At 37.6% G+C, this 20,373-nt stretch overlaps 1 protein-coding gene across 1 annotated transcript; it reads right to left on the minus strand.

The window, feature by feature from the left end:
* Positions 1-6,446: 6,446 nt before the first annotated feature.
* LOC113295570 lies at positions 6,447-20,127 on the minus strand. The gene is made up of 6 exons (XM_026543901.1): positions 19,114-20,127; positions 18,574-18,859; positions 8,185-8,759; positions 7,508-7,972; positions 7,053-7,161; positions 6,447-6,529 (listed from the first exon to the last, which is right to left on the minus strand). The coding sequence occupies exons 1-6, from the start codon at positions 20,125-20,127 to the stop codon at positions 6,447-6,449; spliced, it is 2,532 nt and encodes an 843-aa protein (XP_026399686.1).
* Between the last annotated feature and the right edge of the window lie 246 nt (positions 20,128-20,373).

A 20,373-nucleotide genomic window follows, 5' to 3' on the forward strand; every position in this document is an offset into this window, starting at 1 on the left:
GATCTGTTTCAGCAGATAAGGCTGAGAAAAAAAGAATTAAAACAGAAATCATTTACACTGTCGGAAGCATGAAACCGACCAAAGAATACTGCTCCTTTGACTAATCCTACTATTTCCTACGGTTGGTCAAAATGCCCTCACAAATATTGACTACTTGTGACGCCCCTAAAAAAAAACTCTCACTAATAGCACATGTTTTTGTAGTGAATCAATGGAAATATATCCAAGAGTTGTATCTCTGCTTCACAATGTCATCAGCAAATCAAACAGATAGAAATCCGTGAGCCTGATTATTATGTGAAACAACTTGAACGGTACCAAAAACCAATGTTCAAGTGTCAATCAATTTATATCAACAACCAAAGGTTGGATTATCTAATTGATTGAACTACGCACAACCTATGATATTTCAATTATATAAAAAAATATAATGCGGAAAAGAAATAACATAGACATCAGAAGTTTTGTTAACGAGGAAACTGCAAATGCAGAAAAACCCCGGGACCTAGTCCAGATTTGAACACCACACTGCATTAAGCCGCTACGGACACTAGCGTACTCCAAGTTAACTTCGGACTGGAATGTAGTTGAGCCCTAACCAATATCACATTGATCAAGGTACAGTCGCGTTCCTTACGCCTCTGAATCCCAACAGGACTCTGGCACTTGATTCCCTTAGCTGATCTCACCAACAACTAAGAGTTGCTAAGACCCAAAGTCAAAGACTTAATAAACCAATCTGTCTCACACAGAAACGTCTATTGAATAGATAAATCTGTCTCCTACAGAAATACCTATGAGTTTTGTTCCGTCTTTTGATAAATCAAGGTGAACAGGAACCAATTGATATTCCCGAAGAACAACCTAGTAATATCAATCACCTCACAATAATCTTAATTGTATGGTAGCGAAACAAGATATTGTGGAATCACAAACGATGAGACGAAGATGTTTGTGACCACTTTTTATCTTGCCTATCAAAGATTAAATCCCGAGCAAATCTTAGAGAAGATAGTACTCAATACGATAGAAAACAGCAAGATCAGAACACGCAACTACAGAGAAAATAGTTGGGTCTGGATTCACAATCCCAATGAAGTCTTCAAGTCGTTAACCTACAGGGTTTTGGACAAAACCTAAGGTTAAAGGAGAATCGACTCTAGTCGCAACTAGTATCACACAGGAGGTGCGGGGATTAGGTTTCCCAGTTGCTAGAGTTCTCCCTTATATAGTCTTGAAACCAGGATTTGCAATCAATGCTACCTTGGTAATAAAGCATTCAATATTCACCGTTAGATGAAAACCTGATTAGACTCAAGCTAATATCTTTCAACCGTTAGATTGAACTTAGCTTGTTACACACAAATGAAACGTGACTTCAATTAGATATGAATAACCGTACCTAAACGTGTGCACCTTGTTGGCTCAACAATAGTTAATCGAAGTTAGTCATATGAACACTTTCATATCAACCTTATTCATCTTAACCATAACTAGTTCAAATGACTCAACTGAAGCTAGTTCTGGAGTTGTTCAATTGTTTATATTCTCATGGAAGTATACAAGACACAATTGAAGCAAAATCGATTTTGAATCACTCGAATCAATTCATGTACATTATAGCCATGGTTTGCAAAAGATTGCATTCCTTAATATATAAATGTATTAGTTCATGAACAAACTGATTTTAATTAGAACTTAACCTACTCAAGTATGCAAACGAGTACGTATACCTAAGTGGCCGAACTAAGTTTGGGTTCGCCAGTATGCGAACGGGTACGCATACCTCCAAACTCAGTTGAATTTCCCGGAACTGAACTTACGCCAGTACCAATACGGGTATGCATACTAAGTTCCTGGAATTTCATTAACCAACCAGTACGCATACGCATATGCATACTATGATTCCCGGACTTGGAATAACATGCAACATTTTAGCATTCAAGTATGCATACTGTGCCATATCCAATCATGGTTAATTTTTCTAAACTCTCATTTCAATCATTGAAACATTCTTATAAGATGACAATAGCGTCTCACACAAACTATTAGCTCCAACGAAATTTTCAAGTGATCGAATGATCAATACGAAACATTCCGAGTCTACATCAAATGACTGTCTCACACAAATCATGTAAGATGTTACCAGGCGATTTTCACATGATCATCTTTTGACTTTCGTCAAGAATATAAGATGAACTTGGTAAAAGCGAAAGCTTACCAACACATATTTCGAGAAATATGTAAGCGAGTTAAACTCAGCTCGAAATATCAAATGTGTATAATCGAAGTTTATATAGCTATACGACTTTTGTCTCAAATAGCAGATTGAGTAGATATAATTTTGAGTGATGAGTTCAAGTCTTCACATACCTTTTGTTGATGAAGTTCCACAAGCTCCCCTTAGTAGTTCTTCGTCTTCAATTGATGAACGTCGTGAAGTCTAATGCTCAACTAGACTTATTATCCTAATTCGAGACTTAGCTATAAGTAGACTAGAAATCAAGACTTATAGTTTTGGAAACTAAACTTGACAAACAAGCTTGAGATAGAAACGCTTGCGAGTTCGACCGAGCAGTGCTCTAACAATTCTATATTAATCAGAGTTCTATTGGTTACATGGATATAATACATATATATACATTGTGAGGGGAAACCAAAAGACATCTGTTTTTGGACCGCACATCTATGGGCATGGTCCTTGTAACACTTCCCCTTGTGCGGTTCAATAACAAAACTTTATATATAGTGCTTTACATATAGCGCCTTCAATGTAGTTCTTCAAATGTCGTTCTCTCCTTGAAGACTTGTGACGAATTGCCTTACTAAAACTTTAACAAGGAAAAACCCAGTGGGGATAAAACCTTGGTACAACTCTTCACATGTTGTCTCATACTTTACATGTAGTTCATCACATGCAATACGATCTTCAAAGATCGATGAGTCTAAATTAATTGTCTCGTTAAAACTTCGTCAGGAAAACCCATAGGGACAAAACCTGAACTAAAGAAAAAGATTACAATATTAAGAAAACTTAGAAAATAGTTGGTCTTGAATATGTTGCCTCATTAAAACCTTGACAAGGAAAACCCAGTGGGAAAAAGCAATCTTGATGAAGGAAAATAGTTCAACACACCATTAGAAGCTCCCCCTGATGTCAGACAATTTTCATTAGTCTAATGTAGTCAAAAGGAGTTTATCACACTTTACTTTGGTGACTTGAATGTTTATAAGACCATGTTGTTGATTCTGGAAGTTACGTTGCTTAACAGAATATCGCGTTTCATTTCTTTGATTCAGATATTTTCAGTAATATCAACGTGATCTTTATGTATTCAACGTTCAACATACTTGATATTTTTAGTATTGTATCGCTAAAAACCTTATCGAGTAACAAAACCCTTTGGGAAAAACTATTCTCGATCGAAGGAAAAAATAGTACACACAACTTCAATTTCGAAGTAAAATATGTCGACATTATATCCTTGGATCCTCCCCCTGATGTCAGCATCTCCCCCTGATTACTTTCAGAGTTGTTCCAGGCACTTCCTTTAGTCATGTAATTTTCGAACTGAATATATGTAATGACTTAGAAAATAGTCTATCATATCTCCCCCTGATTACTTTCTTTGGAGAAGAGATTATTGTTCTTTCATAATCAACAACGTTTGGATTGCACTTTTTTTAGCATTCCTTTTTATGTCTTTGCAGGGATAATATAAATTTATGTCAATGGTTACTTTTATGTACATGATTACATTCACTATACCATTCCAATGACGTTGCGTTGGCGTTGAGCTATATCTAGCTAACAAGTTCACTGAGGATGTAACATTTGGTCGAATATATTATGTTAAGTACAATAATGCGTCTAGTAAACATAGATAAGGAAAGTTCATCTCCCGACACAACTTCGTCATCTTCCTTTAGACGAATTGGTCATTTATGTACATTTGAAACTCGGCTAATCATAGGAGTGCTAGAAGGATGCATGTCCTTGTTAAATTGCCTGACAATGGATATATGCAAACAGGAGGAATAATATACCACAAGATCGGTCATCTAGTTCAGAACATAGATAAGATCGAGATTTCCCAGGATTTTCATCTCAAATTCATATTTTAAATGGCTTGTAAGATCTCTTATTCCATTAAGAGTACTTATCATGTCCATACCGTCAACATAGATAGCTATAATTCTGAATCGGGAACTTATTCAATACGCATGGCATAAAACCGTACTTGTTTATCCCTTACTAATCAAATAGTCACTTAGACGGGTATAGCACATTTGCCTGATTTTTTAGATCAACAAGTGAGTGTTCCAGTGTAAGTGCAAACACACTCCGTGGTTTAGAGTAATTCGACTTGCGAAGCAAAAGACCATCATGCACTTATGAAAATATCTTTGAGTCTAATTCTCCATATATATAACCACATCTACTATGTTTCAAGTTCTTTGGAAACTACCAAACAAACTACATTATGATGTTCAAAAGAGTATGTGATCCAGGGGTTTGTGAGAAACCTCGTGCCACAAGCCGATTCTTTACACTTTAAGACCTCATTCTTCTCACTACACATTGTGACAAATAACCACACATGTCCCACAGGCTTTACACTAGGTTGGTTAGCACTACAACACCAAATACCCGTATATTTGTCAAAGAACTAAGTTTTACCTATTTCTGGAGCAACTATTTATGGATCATATCATCACTGTGCACGCATTATCCTTCCATGACTCATGTGCATTCTCATAATCCGTCAGGATTTCATTGTTCTCTAGAATCATTTAAAACTTCGGAGCATCCTCCAGTATTGATTCATGGACATAGTCAGAGACAATCAAATGAGATGATTTCATTAATGATACAAATTAGGTTGTGGCTTACTCATCTACTTCCTTTCTAGGTGAGCATTGATCGAACCTGGTGGTCTCTCGATCTTCCTTTATGGAACCACGGCCTCAACCACACTTCCACTAAGTGTAGTTGCAACACCTTAGTCTATGGTGTATATCCCTTATTGAGGATTCGTAACGTTGCAGGTTGGTTTGCAGCTGGTATGTGTGATCTCATCACTTTAGCGACATCAGTGTACATTCTGAAAAATCGATTATTCTTTGTCACTTCACATTTACATTTGTGGAGTACAAGAATCAATATGAGACAAAGTGGGAACACACCACGACAATTCCTGTTGTTCCCTTAGAAAATACTTTTTCTTATCTCCCCCTAACGACGTGAAGACTGTCTCATTAAAATGACAATCCGCAAATCTAGCGGTAAAAGATCTCCTGCCAAAGGTTTTAACACGCGGATAAATGTTGGGAGTAAATATCCAACGTAACTACTTAATCGTTTTCGTGACCCGTCACAGTACGATGTGGACTCATAATGGCACATATATATAGTGCAACAAAAAATGCGTAAGAATACGAATGTCAAGCTTATATCCAGTTACCAACTGGTACGTGATGTGTCGGAGAACCGACTTTGTTTTACTGCAAGCATACGGTGTCAAAAAGAGCACACAATAGCAAGCACGGTTCGTTCCCACGAGGAATGTGTAAACACTACTAATCAATACCAGAAAATTTACCAATTAAAGAAAATAAATATGAATGATAGTCTAGGCTAAACGAATCAAATTATTGTGGACAAAAGATATATCAGAGGTGACAAACATGCTAGTGTTTCGGGAATCCATTATAGAGTAAAATCTACTTGTATTCTATTTCAAAGTCTCATATTACTCATATAGGGCAACAACACATAACATCCTACATAGAAGATTTATCGACAAAAAGCTCAATTGATATTTTTAAAAAATATGTTTGGTCTCGACTTAAAGTTAGATATTCGAAACACTAGATATACATGACATAGATAGTCAAGGAATAATCATAGGTAAATAATCAACCAAGTCTATAGAACGGATTTATTTAGTATCGAACTATAAGATATACTTGGCATAAAACATGAAGGAGTTATAAATCAAACCCATCAATTGAGACACTCAAACATCATTAATCCAGACAACTGACTTCCAACTCAGGCCCTCTCCGAACTCCGACCAGCTGAACATCACTAATTCCCTACTTCCAGATTCAGGCTCTCACCAAGTCTGGCCACTACTTCCCAACTCCAACAAACAGACCCATTGTGAGTAATAGAGACACCACCAACTATAATTAGTCCAACCAATCACCGTAACTATCTTCTCAATCTAACTTCAGCTTCCAATTCTTCTCCGAGTAACATCAACAGTTACACACAAATTCCATTTCTGCTCACTGCCAATTCAATCTCAATCGAGACAAAGAGCTCTGGCTAACACATTTAATAGTTCCTCCATTCTTGTTCTGATTTAAATGGGTTTCATCTCCATTTGCGCCTGTAACACTGCCCATACAGCCATCACGACCAACACCAGCTTGAGAACTCACTGCCATTCATTACGTCGACCAATTTCAGTTCTCTCCTTGTTCTCTATCTTGACCTTGAACTTCAAACCACCACCACAGACTGCAACAGTTGATATAATTCACTAAATCAAACCATACAAAACCCATCCTGCCTGCAGCTCTTTCGAGATTGAGTACCAGACGTCTTGAATACAGCAGCACCCTCAAGAACTGACGTTGTTCACTTCTTCCTTGTATTCACAGCCAGCGCAATCACCACCATTTCTTTTAATCCAATCACCGAGTAAACAAGCTAACAGACCCCTTGATTAGTCTTCATGGTCTCAATAAATTCAGATTTAACCTGATCTAGACTTGCAAGCATCATCCTCCGTTTACAATCATCTCGACCAACCCTGACTATCCTCCTCCTCCTCTAGACGTTATCAAATCCGCCACCAGCAAAACACCATCCTTTACAGCCATGAATCATTGTTGCTGTATGTATTTCTGATCGAGCAACTTCGATTTTAACTCCAATTTCAGACTACGAAACCCCCAAATTCAAGACGGCGTTAACCCCCTTTCCGCTGTTGCTGCTGTTGGAGGAGATCTTCAAATTCATTGCTTGTAAAAGAACTTACAGCACCAGGGAACCCCATTGATCCATTGTCTCTGCTGGTGTATACCATCACCGAAATTCCAATCCTTGAAGTTTCTATCTCGAGTCGGCATCGGCTGCTTAAAGAGTTGCTGTCGAGATCCCCCAGCTTGAAAGAGAAAGAAAATGAAACTTTCTTTTTCTTGTTTTGATTGAGAAATGTGGTCGAGAGACAACCTTTTTTTTTTTTTTAGGATTCTCTGATGACCAAATTGTTCAAAAAAGGAGGTAAAGAGACCCAGACTTCCTTAAAACTATGCTTTCTAGTTCGGCGTGCAAGCCGATCAGGAAGTTTGTTTTTGATACGCTTAATATAAATAACCCTAAAATTATTACTACTTAAGAGGAGAGATTTGCAGTCCACCAAAATATCCTTACATCTCCACTCAATACTGGCGCTGTCTCCATTAACAAAATCCACTACTTGAAGACAGTCACCTTTGCTTGATCTCCTTTGCCCATGAGATGGCCAAAAAAAAGTGCAGTCGCCTCTGCACTCACAACATCAGAAATCAGTCCAAAGTCCGAGCGTGAATGAGTTATTGTTCCTGCATTATCACACAGAATCAAGCCAACACCCATATTAAATTTTTTGAAAGATCCATCAATAAAAAGACAATGATCCACCAGATTAATAGGAAGTTTCACTTCCAAATTAGTCTTATGGATCTTCACAGGAGGAGCTATATAAGTATTTATCATTCTTTTCACATCAAGGATAACTTTATCGAGATTAATAGTAACTTTACTGAAAACCACTTTACATCTAAGCTTCCAAATACACCACATGACTATAGCAGCTATACTTGGCCAGTTAACCACAAAGGGAGGTTGCCCTAGTCTATCATCAAACCATTCAAGAAAATAATCCTCAGTCCAATCCAGATCAAAGTTAATTAAATGCTGTAACGATAAACCAAATCAAACCAAACATGAGCAGCAATAGGACAATGAAAGAACAAATGAGTAACAGTTTCAATGTTGTTTTTACAAAGAGGACAAGACTCATCAACAACAGGGTTACAATTCTTTAGCAAAGTATTAACCAGAAGCATATAGGCAAAGATCTTCCACATGAATTATTTAAATTTAGGTAAACAATCCAGAGACCAAACCTTTTTCCAAAACAGAGCTTCTTCCCCATTACTATTTTCATTCTTATAAACTCTATAAGCAGTTTTAATTGTATAAGTTCCATTTTTGGTATGAGCCCACATAATCTGATCCTTAAGAAGAAGATTAACCCTTACAGTTCTGATCATAATAACATCTTCAGGCAAAAAGAGAGAATTTAAAAGATCAAGATTCCAAGTACCAGAATTATTATCTATAAGTTCATTAATATAAGTATAATCTTTAAAATTTAGATTATGAGACACAGGTGGAGAAGAAGTACCAGGTAACCAAACTGAATCCCGTATTCTTGTAGAAGCACCATCATTTATTTTGAAAACTATATTAGACCTTAAGAAGTATAGACTATTCACAATACCCTTCCAAATCCAAGAAGTAGAATCAGATGCTTTGTCAATTTCTAGCAAATTTTGATTAATGAAATACTTATCTTTTAGAAATTTTGAAATTAAGTGATCAGGATTTTGAAGAATTTGCCAACCCAGTTTAGCAATAAAAACTCTATTTGTAGCATAAGTATTTCTAATTCCAAGCCCACCACACCTTTTATCCTTTCCTATATCTCCCCAAGAACGAAAATAGGTAGCATGTCTAGGGTCTTTCTAAGACCACTGGTGGGCCCGGGAAAGCGTATAAAATTGAGTGAAATGAAACGCGGGCCTACAGTAATACCGCAAGTGCACGGTCGTCAGTTGTAGCTCGTGCAAGTACGGGTCGATCCACAGAGACTGGGTGTGTTTGGAGTTCTCTAGCTATTTTGGGCTCTAATTTGTTGTTGGTTAACTATGAAGCCTTTTGGGCTTTGGGCTTAGGGTACCTTTGGATTATAGGCTTGTTTGATAATGAAGTGAACTGAGCTTGGGCTCAGTTGGTCTTGAAGTGCACTAGGCTTGACCTTTGAAGTGAAATGGAATGGACTCAATTGATTTGGTCTTGGGATTTTGGATTAAGCCCACAGTTGACTGAATTGGGCTTCTAGATTAATCCAAGACTGAACTGGGCTTTGAGCCTTAACCTAAACTGTGGCTGGGCCTTGGGCAGCAGGACAGTGGCCAAGGCAGGCTGGAGAAACAGCAACAGCAGGAGTGGAAGCAGACAGCTGCAGTAGCAAAGCTGGTTGAGGTAGCAGCAGCAGCAGCAGTGGAAGGGAAGCAATGCAGCTGTCAGACCAAGATAAGGCTCTAGGCCATGACACTGGCCAAGGCAGACTAGCACAAAGGCTAAGTCAAGATAGCTATCTCTAGGACCAAGCTGAGACAGGCAAAACAGGGTCAAGGAAGTGCAACAATGCAGTGAGTTAACATGGGAGAATAAGCATCAAGCCAAGACAATGACATAAAGAAACCATGAAGCATAGGGCAAGGCTGCAGTGCTTATGTACAAAGTAAGGTTACAGTGACAGTGGCAATGGTGTTGCATATTTACAATGTGGTAATGGCAATGACAGTAAGAAGTGACAATGCAGCTGGAGTATTTACAAAGGCCAAAAACAATTATGAAACTAAGGTGGCATTTACAATGAATGGTGACATAGTGCTAATGATAGTCCAAGCCAAGTAATAACAAAACAGAGATAGTTGCAAACCAAGGCTACAAGCCAAGGGCAGTGGGATGGTGAAGATAAGCTGACAATGAAGTAAAAAAAAAAAAAAAACAAAGCCAAGGCAATGGCTTTAGGCATTCATCTAGAGTGGGAAGAGAACCAGCTTGCTCACAGTCACTAGTGAGCACTAGTTTTCTCCCCACTGCTCAATCAACTCAATGCTCTAAGGCTCTAACCTAGCATTGACACACAACAATAAACTAATCCTAACATTTGAGAAGCTAACAGTTGACACTAAAAGTGAACTAACATTAAACACAAAACTAAATTGAAATTAGAAACAGACAGAAATCATAAGAACATAAATTAAATGAACATGGAATTAAACATGAAATAAAACAGAAATTGAAAATTAAATAAAATTGATATTGAAATTAAAATTAACCCTAAATTGAACAGTGATGAAATTAAACCTAATTGGTCACTTGGCTAGTCCAAGAACACCCTCTATTCGACACCCTTGTGTTCAATTTATACAAAAAGGGACCTATGAACCCTAAATTAAAAACCCTAATTTTACAGACCTAGGGTTTGATTTTTTTTTTACCTAATTTGGTTGACAGGTCTTCACCACATCGTCGACCCATGCTTTATCTCCCTGCTCTGATTCTTCTCACGCTCATGTTGCTGTGTCTAGCATGAATTACTTCATCAACTCCACACCCTAGGGTTCAGAGGCGTGAGTGTGGGTTTGATGAAACAATAAAGGCTAGGTGGATGGGTTTTTCCAGATATGGGGGGTAGTTGGTGGCAGTTGGTGTAGGTGGTGGCGATGGCAGTGGAAGTAGCAGGTGGAGGTGATGGTGGCAGAATGGGTGTTTCTGCAGAGGAATGGGGGAGAAGAAGTCGATGGGAATGATGGAGGGTATGTTTGGTTAAGGTATAGGCATTAGGTACTAGAGTGTTGGTCGGGTGTAGTGGATTTCGATGTTGGCGAATCTGAGTCACTGGATGCGAAGCTGTAGGTGAATCGGATGGCTACCCCTGAAGAGGCTGGTAGCGACCGTCGGATGTCTTGATACAACGAAGTTAACGGCGAAGATCGAGGTTAGGTGTTGCAGTGTTAAGCGGAAGTATCGAGGTTTGATGCGCAGGCAAAGAAGCGATCGTTGGATTCAACTACAATCTAATCTGAAGGCTTGGAATTTAAGCGCTGTGGTGTTTTGCAGAGACTTCAGATTTTGATGCTCTATGAAGGCGACCGTAGGATTGATCCATCTAACGTCTGAGAATGGAGGCGGTATGGATATCGAAAATGGGTTTGGGTAAGGGTTTTGGGCCTTGGGTATGCCAAGCCCATATCTTCTTTAAGAACAATTCTTCCTTCTTGAGCCCATTCCTAGCTTTTTGGACGTGTGCTCCATTCTTTGCGGCTTCCTTGCGTAATTTCTTCCGGCTTTTCACCACTCTTCAGCTCTTTTCCGCTCCGCAAGTCATCCAGACTTTATTTATTACCTAAAAATGCAAAATTAAGTAAGAAAAATATTTATTCTTGAAAACAAAAAATAGAATATGGGATAAAATGTAGAATTAATGCACAAAAGATGAGTTAAATGCCAAAAAAAATATAAATATACATTTTGCACTCATCAAATACCCCCAAACCTGAATTTTACTTGTCCTCAAGTAAAACAAAACTAAGGAAATCCTAACTATACCACTGTCGCTGGTCTCTCGAATGCATTTAGCGTATGCACTAAGCCTTTTAAACCACTAAGTGTCCCTAGTGGACGAGTTGAAGTCTCGTGAAGGTTTGCTTAGAACGTACCTACAAAGTTCTAGGTCAAAATATAAGCTCAGATTCCATCAAATGTGACATGTGCAAGTCAGTTTAAGCTCACAGCAAAATGGAGATGTCAATCTAGCTATCAAGGCACAATCCTAGCACTGATAACAAAAAAAGACATGTGATAAGAGTGTAAAGTGTATCTACACATGTGTAAAGAAAGATCTGAAGTTATGACTACTAATCACCAAGAGATAGTTTCTCAGGCTAAGAACCAGGTCGAAATCTAGCTAGCTGTCCGGACTTTACGAGAATTGTGAATGAGTTGGAGGTATTTCACAATTACTCGCGTTGTACATCAATGGCATACACCCTCCTTGCTTATTACAATGAAACAACAAAATGACTCTTTACATGACTCTTATTTACATTGACTATTCCTTTTTATTTTTGGAACAAGAGATGATGGAATTGATAAATACTTGATTTTTTTTGTATTTTTCTGATATATTTTTTTTTTTTTTTTTTTTTTTTTTTTTTTTTTGATAAGGAAACACTTTTGATACAAATACAAAAGGAAACAAAAGATTACATGACACTTTGCAAGAGGTAGCCCTTTTTGATGCACCCAGTTAAATTCGATGGTTGTCTTTCTTAATGTAACCTCCACCTTCTATCCCAACCAACCAAAGAACAAGCTAGTCAAGTTTCGTTCAGTATTCTAAAGTGATTGGCAATCGTAACTTCCTATCAAACACCTTGAAGATCGAGGCCATACATGTATTGGTAGATCGTGCGCGTGCAAATTTCTTATCACTATGTGAATTGTGCTAGAATCAGGGTGCCTAAATATCTAGACTAAGACTCCTAATAATTACATATTTGCACAAGAGTCAACATTTCAAGGTAAATGAGCTCCATTTTTATGATTTTTCATTTTTTTAATTTTTTATTTTGATTTTTCAATTTTTTTTTTTTTTCTTTTTTCAAAAGAAGAAGGAGTTCTTTTTTCAATTATGCATATTATCGTGGTATCTACTCTATACCCCCAAACCTAAACTAAACATTGTCCTCAATGTTTCAAAATATGGAAAGAATTAAAATGCAACATATGGAAAGGGACATGCTGAGTAGAGTAAAAGGAGAGAGAATACCCGATTTCGGCGAAAGCAGAATTAAAACTCCGTTATTCAAGGCAAAAATCCAACATATTTCAGCCGAGATCATATTGGATTAGCAAAATAATACAAAAGGAACAAAAGGGTTTTTAAGAAATTTTCTACTGGATTATATACAAAAATTCACCATACACTAACAATCTAAAGAGTTGAGGATCAACCCAAAAGACAAAGTGTAGAGGTTTCAACATTCACACAATAATAATATGGTAGGCATGCAAGTGAAGCTGTGAAACAAAATGAGCTACCCCCAAACCTGGATTTTACAGAAGATATAATTTTGAAAACAAAATCTCGCAGTTTTGGGGGTTCATCATGCACAAGGTCTAGCTCAAATGAACTGTGCTAGGGACGGGCAAACATGCTAATTCCAACTGTGGTTCCTCAAGATATTATACTTAGAAGCAAAATAGTCCAAGAGGACTTGGGAAGCACACAGTTCCAAACCTAGGTTGGGCATTCAGAAAAATTGGTTTTACAATATTGGTACAAACCAAATCTAGGTTGGGTGGAAGGCCAACAGATTGTGACTCATGTAGGAGAATAGGTGCGTCATTATTAATCAAATCAAAATCTCCTAAATCATCTACACATGTCACATCATGCTCACAATCAATCAGTTTAGCAAGTTCACACTCAGAATCATCAACATCATCAACAAATTTATTCTCATGCATCGGCAAATCAGGAGAAATATCACAATGTGACCTAGGTAGAGAATCAGACACATCAAATATATTTTCATGCATATTAGTGTCTACAGAAGATTCAACTATTCCTATGTCATGCTCATCTTCACAGAATAATTGTACGAATCCCATGTCAATATCAAAATCATATGAATTACAATGAGTATTAGAAAAAACAACATTCATGAAGGTCGAGGGCGAGAAGCCATATGTTTTGAACCAACAGGTTCCACAATATTTTCATGTTCTTCTAACATATCATCATAATCATCATAATCATCATCATGGTAGCATGCATATTGGTCCTCATTAACAGTGGTGGTGTCATTAGTCGATTCATGTTCCTCTAAATTAGGTTCATATTCAACATTATTTACATGAATGGGACTAGACACTTCATTAGGGACAACATACATTTCCTCATGAATTTCCTCCTTTTGTAGGTGAAGCAAAATCTGATCTAAATGTGCATGAATTCGTGATGTAGATCTATCATAGTCTTGCTTGCAGAGTCTTAAAGCTTCTGTGGTGGAGTCTAAATTCATGGGAGTACAAAATTCTTCATGTTCAAATTGTGGTGAATGGTACATGTGTGCATGGTCATTAGGGTTTACAAAATATTGATCGCAACCCTCAAAGGATTGATTATGGTCCCAATGACTACCATTCTCACAATTTATGGGCATTTCATACCTTGGATTTTCTCTACATTGCCTAAAATTATGCAAAATATGACAATTCTCAACAGGGTGGTCTAAACTACCACATGCGGGACATGCATAGATTTCAGGTTGCCTAAGAAAATTAGATGTGACAGATTCCTCATGTGATTGCATTTCTAAAGCTGTGATTCGAGCTTCTATTTGATCCATAAGTGATGATGTGAGTGAGGCACTAGCAAAATGTTCATTTTCACGTTGCGATGAATGATGCATGTATGAATAGTCATTAGGGTTCATGTATTGCGGCTCGGGACTTTGAAAATGTCCATAATAATTCCTATGACTATTGACATCATGGTCCGTGGAAGGTTCATAACGTGGCACATGCCCATAAGCAAGTTCTCTAAGAGTTTTATTTCCATCCCCAGGAGCAGACCAAAATCCAGACATGATTGGCTCAAAAGCTAAGTAACTATGTTACAAAGCCCAAATTTGGTTTTTAAAGGGTTTGGATTTTTGGGAAAAATTTGGTTTTGGTGGGAGACATTTGAAAATTTGGTTTTGAAATGGGAAAAATAAAACTTTTGGTTTAAGATGGGATAAAGAAAAAATTTGGTTTAAAATGGGAGCAAGAAAATTTTGGTTTTTTTTTTGAATGGGAGAAAGTAAAGTAATATTTTTTTTTTTTTTTTAAAAGAAAATAAAATTTGGTTTTTGAATGGGAGCAAGCCCACTGTTTGTTTTGTTTTGCTTTGGCTCCGCTTGGTTGAAAACTTTTGGTGGAACTGAGTCCAAAATCTCGGCCTAGAATTTGGGTACTCGGCCCACTAACGAGTTCAACTAGCGTGATCGGTCACAAGCTCAGCTGGGTTTAAACCCAGAATACAAATACAAGTCCAATTTAAACAAGCTCACAAAATTAAATACAAGCCCACAAATTAAACAAACAAGCCCACAAATAAATTATTACAAACCCAACAGAAAATAAGAGAAGCCCAAAAATTGGCTTTAATATTACAAGCCCACAATTAAAAAATTGGAAGCCCACAATTCGGGTTCTCTTAAATGGGTTACCTTTTAAGCACAGCCCAGCTGCTCTGATATTGTTGCAAAAACCCAGTTGGGCTTTGGTTCTTTTCCTTGGTGGCGTCCCAGCAGAGGAAAAACAGGTTCAGAACAGCAGGTCTAACAGCAAATGAAGTGAAGCAGATGCAGATGCAAATGCTATGCAGTGAAATGCAAAAATAGCTAATAAAACTACAAAAAAAACACAGCACCAATCCCCGGCAGCGGCGCCAAAAACTTGGTGGGCCCGGGAACGTGCGTAAAAATTAAGCGTAATAAAACGCGGGCCTACAGTAATACCGCAAGTGCACGGTCGTCAGTTGTAGCTCGTGCAAGTACGGGTCGATCCACAGAGACTGGGTGTGTTTGGAGTTCTCTAGCTATTTTGGGCTCTAATTTGTTGTTGGTTAACTATGAAGCCTTTTGGGCTTTGGGCTTAGGGTACCTTTGGATTATAGGCTTGTTTGATAATGAAGTGAACTGAGCTTGGGCTCAGTTGGTCTTGAAGTGCACTAGGCTTGACCTTTGAAGTGCAATGGAATGGACTCAATTGATTTGGTCTTGGGATTTTGGATTAAGCCCACAGTTGACTGAATTGGGCTTCTAGATTAATCCAAGACTGAACTGGGCTTTGAGCCTTAACCTAAACTGTGGCTGGGCCTTGGGCAGCAGGACAGTGGCCAAGGCAGGAGCTGGAGAAACAGCAGACAGCAGGAGTGGAAGCAGACAGCTGCAGTAGCAAAGCTGGTTGAGGTAGCAGCAGCAGCAGCAGTGGAAGGGAAGCAATGCAGCTGTCAGACCAAGATAAGGCTCTAGGCCATGACACTGGCCAAGGCAGACTAGCACAAAGGCTAAGTCAAGATAGCTAGCTCTAGGACCAAGCTGAGACATGGCAAAACAGGGTCAAGGAAGTGCAACAATGCAGTGAGTTAACATGGGAGAATAAGGCATCAAGCCAAGACAATGACATAAAGAAACCATGAAGCATAGGGCAAGGCTGCAGTGCTTACGTACAAAGTAAGGTTACAGTGACAGTGGCAATGGTGTTGCATATTTACAATGTGGTAATGGCAATGACAGTAGAGAAGTGACAATGCAGCTGGAGTATTTACAAAGGCCAAAAACAATTATGAAACTAAGGTGGCATTTACAATGAATGGTGACATAGTGCTAATGTGATAGTGCAAGCCAAGTAATAACAAAACAGAGATAGTTGCAAACCAAGGCTACAAGCCAAGGGCAGTGGGGATGGTGAAGATAAGCTGACAATGAAGTAAAAAAAAAGGAAAAAAAAAGCAAAGCCAAGGCAATGGCTTTAGGCATTCATCTAGAGTGGGAAGAGAACCAGCTTGCTCACAGTCACTAGTGAGCACTAGTTTCTCCCCACTGCTCAATCAACTCAATGCTCTAAGGCTCTAACCTAGCATTGACACACAACAGTAAACTAATCCTAACATTTGAGAAGCTAACAGTTGACACTAAAAGTGAACTAACATTAAACACAAAACTAAATTGAAATTAGAAACAGACAGAAATCATAAGAACATAAATTAAATGAACATGGAATTAAACATGAAATAAAACAGAAATTGAAAATTAAATAAAATTGAAATTGAAATTAAAATTAACCCTAAATTGAACAGTGATGAAATTAAACCTAATTGGTCACTTGGCTAGTCCAAGAACACCCTCTATTCGACACCCTTGTGTTCAATTTATACAAAAAGGGACCTATGAACCCTAAATTAAAAACCCTAATTTTACAGACCTAGGGTTTGATTTTTTTTTTTACCTAATTTGGTTGACAGGTCTTCACCACATCGTCGACCCATGCTTTATCTCTCTGCTCTGATTCTTCTCACGCTCCTGTTGCTGTGTCTAGCATGAATTACTTCATCAACTCCACACCCTAGGGTTCAGAGGCGTGAGTGTGGGTTTGATGAAACAATAAAGGCTAGGTGGATGGGTTTTTGCAGATATGGGGGGTAGTTGGTGGCAGTTGGTGTAGGTGGTGGCGATGGCAGTGGAAGTAGCAGGTGGAGGTGATGGTGGCGGAATGGGTGTTTCTGCAGAGGAATGGGGGAGAAGAAGTCGATGGGAATGATGGAGGGTATGTTTTGTTAAGGTATAGGCATTAGGTACTAGAGTGTTGGTCGGGTGTAGCGGATTTCGATGTTGGCGAATCTGAGTCACTGGATGCGAAGCTGTAGGTGAATCGGATGGCTACCCCTGAAGAGGCTGGTAGCGACCGTCGGATGTCTTGATACAACGAAGTTAACGGCGAAGATCGAGGTTAGGTGTTGCAGTGTTAAGCGGAAGTATCGAGGTTTGATGCGCAGGCAAAGAAGCGATCGTTGGATTCAACTACAATCTAATCTGAAGGCTTGGAATTTAAGCGCTGTGGTGTTTTGCAGAGACTTCAGATTTTGATGCTCTACGAAGGAGCGACCGTAGGATTTCGATGTAGTCCCATCTAACGTCTGAGAATGGAGGCGGTTATGGATATCGAAAAATGGGTTTGGGTAAGGGTTTTGGGCCTTGGGTATGCCAAGCCCATATCTTCTTTAAGAACAATTCTTCCTTCTTGAGCCCATTCCTAGCTTTTTGGACGTGTGCTCCATTCTTTGCGGCTTCCTTGCGTAATTTCTTCCGGCTTTTCACCACTCTTCAGCTCTTTTCCGCTCCGCAAGTCATCCAGACTTTATTTATTACCTAAAAATGCAAAATTAATTAATAAAAATATTTATTCTTGAAAACAAAGAAAATACAGAATATGGGATAAAATGTAGAATTAATGCACAAAAGATGAGTTAAATGCCAAGAAAAAAATATAAAATATGCACTTTTTAGCACTCATCAACCACCAAAAAGTTCTTTGAATAAAATCAATCTTTGAAGTAATCTTCTTAGGAAATGGAAAACAAGACATATGATAAACTGCAAGACTGGATAAAAACATGCTTTGTAACCACTTTTTTACCAGCAACATTTAGACTAGATTTTTTGGAGTTTCCTAATCTGGAATAAAATTTGTCAGTTAAACATTGAAAAGATTTTGTTTTATCTCTGTTTACAAAAGAGGAGTGCCTAAATACTTCTCCGAAGAACACATGTATTTTATGCCTAGAGCTTTTGACAGAAGCTTCTTATGTTTATGATGCATTTTTGAGTTAATGAAAAAACCAGATTTTTCAAAATTTATAGCTTGACCAGAAGCTTTAGCAAAAATATTAATAATTTTCATCAAATTTCTAGCATAAATTAAAGAGGCTTTAGAGAAAAGCATACAGTCATCGGCAAAGAATAAATGAAAAATAGAGGGACTATTTTTCCTAATTTTAAAACCTTGAATCAAATTGTCAGCTTCTCCTTTCAAGAGAAGTTGAGATAAAACTTACATGCATATTATGAAAATACAAGGTGATAAACAATCACCTTGTCTAATACCTCTGGTAGGAAAGAACATTTCACCAGGATATCCATTAACTATAATAGAATAAGACACTGTACTAATGCATTGATCAATAATCTGACACCATTCTTCAGAGAAACCAAGTTTTTGAAAAACAGAAAGGATGAAAGACCACTCCAGCCTATCAAAAGCTTTGGAGAGGTCAAGCTTAATAATCATAAAGCCATTTTTGGCCGTTTTCTTTTTTCTTTTAAAAAAGTGTAAAATTTCATGACTAATAGTGATATTATCATGGATTTGTCTATTAGCAATAAAAGCAGACTGAAAGGGCGAAATAAGAGAATCAAGCAGGGGTTTAATACGATTTGTTAAAATTTTTGAAATGATTTTGTAAACAGTGTTAGATAAACTAATCGGCCTAAAATCTTGAGGTGAAGAAGGGTTATTTACCTTAGGAATTAAAGCTATGAAGAATGATTGAGCTGCTTGAGAAGAAATCTTGTTCGAAAGAAATTTTAAACGTGTTCAATCACTTATTTCGAAATTTCATGCCAGTTATCCCTAAAGAAACCAACAGGAAATCCATCAGGACCTGCGGATTTCCAAGGGGTCATGTCATTTACAGTAGCTTGAATTTCTTCAACAGTTGGTATAGCTACCAAAAGAGTATTCATATCTTCTGTGATTATAGGTTTAACATCTTTTAGAGCTTCATCCAGAACATTATTAGTAGGTTTTGAAGAAGTGTAAATTTTCTTGAAGTATTGAGAAAGGTGATTAAGAACTTGATCTATGTTCTCCAACCAGTCCCCCTGATCATCTTTAATAGTGTGTATGGTGTTGTACATATTTCTGAGTTTGACTGTATTATGAAAGAATTGAGTATTCTTATCATAATGAGTAAAATAGTCAATCCTTGATTTTTTCTTATAAAAGGAATTTTCAATCTCATACCAGTAATCCAATTTTTTTGAGTAGTTTAAGATGAAATCCCCAATAACAGAAGTAAAGGGCATTGCTTGCAGCTTCTCAATCTCAACATTCAGTTTACTGGTAGTGTTTTTAATGTGACCAAAGGATTCAATGTTCCATTTACTAAGATCTGTTTTAAGATTTTTAAGCTTACCAGATACAACAAAACTAGGAGAACCATTGACTTTCTTATCCCAAGAATTTATAAGAACATTCTTGAAATCGGGACTTAACTGCCAACACTTGAAGAATTTATAAGGGATGGATAGAGTTTGTTCATTATGAAAACACTTGAGAAGAATTGGGTTGTGATCCGAATAAACTCTAGCTAGATTAGTAATACGAGTATGAGGAACAACAGAGACCCAATCATCATTCATAAAACCTCTATCTAGCTTTTCAAAAATCAGCTCCGAAGGATTTTTAAATCTTCTATTGCACCAAGTATAAGGATTACCAAAGGAGAAAACCTCATTCAATCTTAATTCTACTAGTTTATTTCTAACGAAAGCTGGAGCCAAAGAAGTATCGGGATTACCTCCCTGCTTTTCCAAAGCATGCAGAATAAAATTGAAGTCTCCTAAAAGTAACCAAGGCCTAGCAGAATCATCATTCATGTCACTCAGAAAATTCCACTGATTTTTCTTCCGATAAATATTTAGAGCACCATACACAAAAGATACCAAACAATTTTTAATACTAGGAGTAACATCACATAGGATATGGATCATATTAAGAGAACTACTAATTATCTCAATATTTTATCTAGCAAAATAACCTAGTGTTAATCCACCAGATTTTCCTATTGCTGGTACTACAAACCAAGAACCGAAAGGAAGATAGTGACTAAATTTCTTAACAGT

The sequence above is a fragment of the Papaver somniferum genome, chromosome 7 (genome assembly GCF_003573695.1).
Source record: "Papaver somniferum cultivar HN1 chromosome 7, ASM357369v1, whole genome shotgun sequence".
Classification (NCBI taxonomy): Eukaryota; Viridiplantae; Streptophyta; class Magnoliopsida; order Ranunculales; family Papaveraceae; genus Papaver; species Papaver somniferum.

Coding starts and splice junctions, on each gene's coding strand:
- LOC113295570 (XM_026543901.1), bottom strand. CDS start 20,127: ATGAATGATGATTCTGCTAGGCCTTGGTTACTTTTAGGAGACTTCAAT. Junction 18,860..19,113: donor CAGGTCCTGATGGATTTCCT/GTTGGTTTCTTT, acceptor TCGCCCTTTCAG/TCTGCTTTTATTGCTAATAG. Junction 6,530..7,052: donor CAATGGGGTTCCCTGGTGCT/GTAAGTTCTTTT, acceptor CAACTGTTGCAG/TCTGTGGTGGTGGTTTGAAG.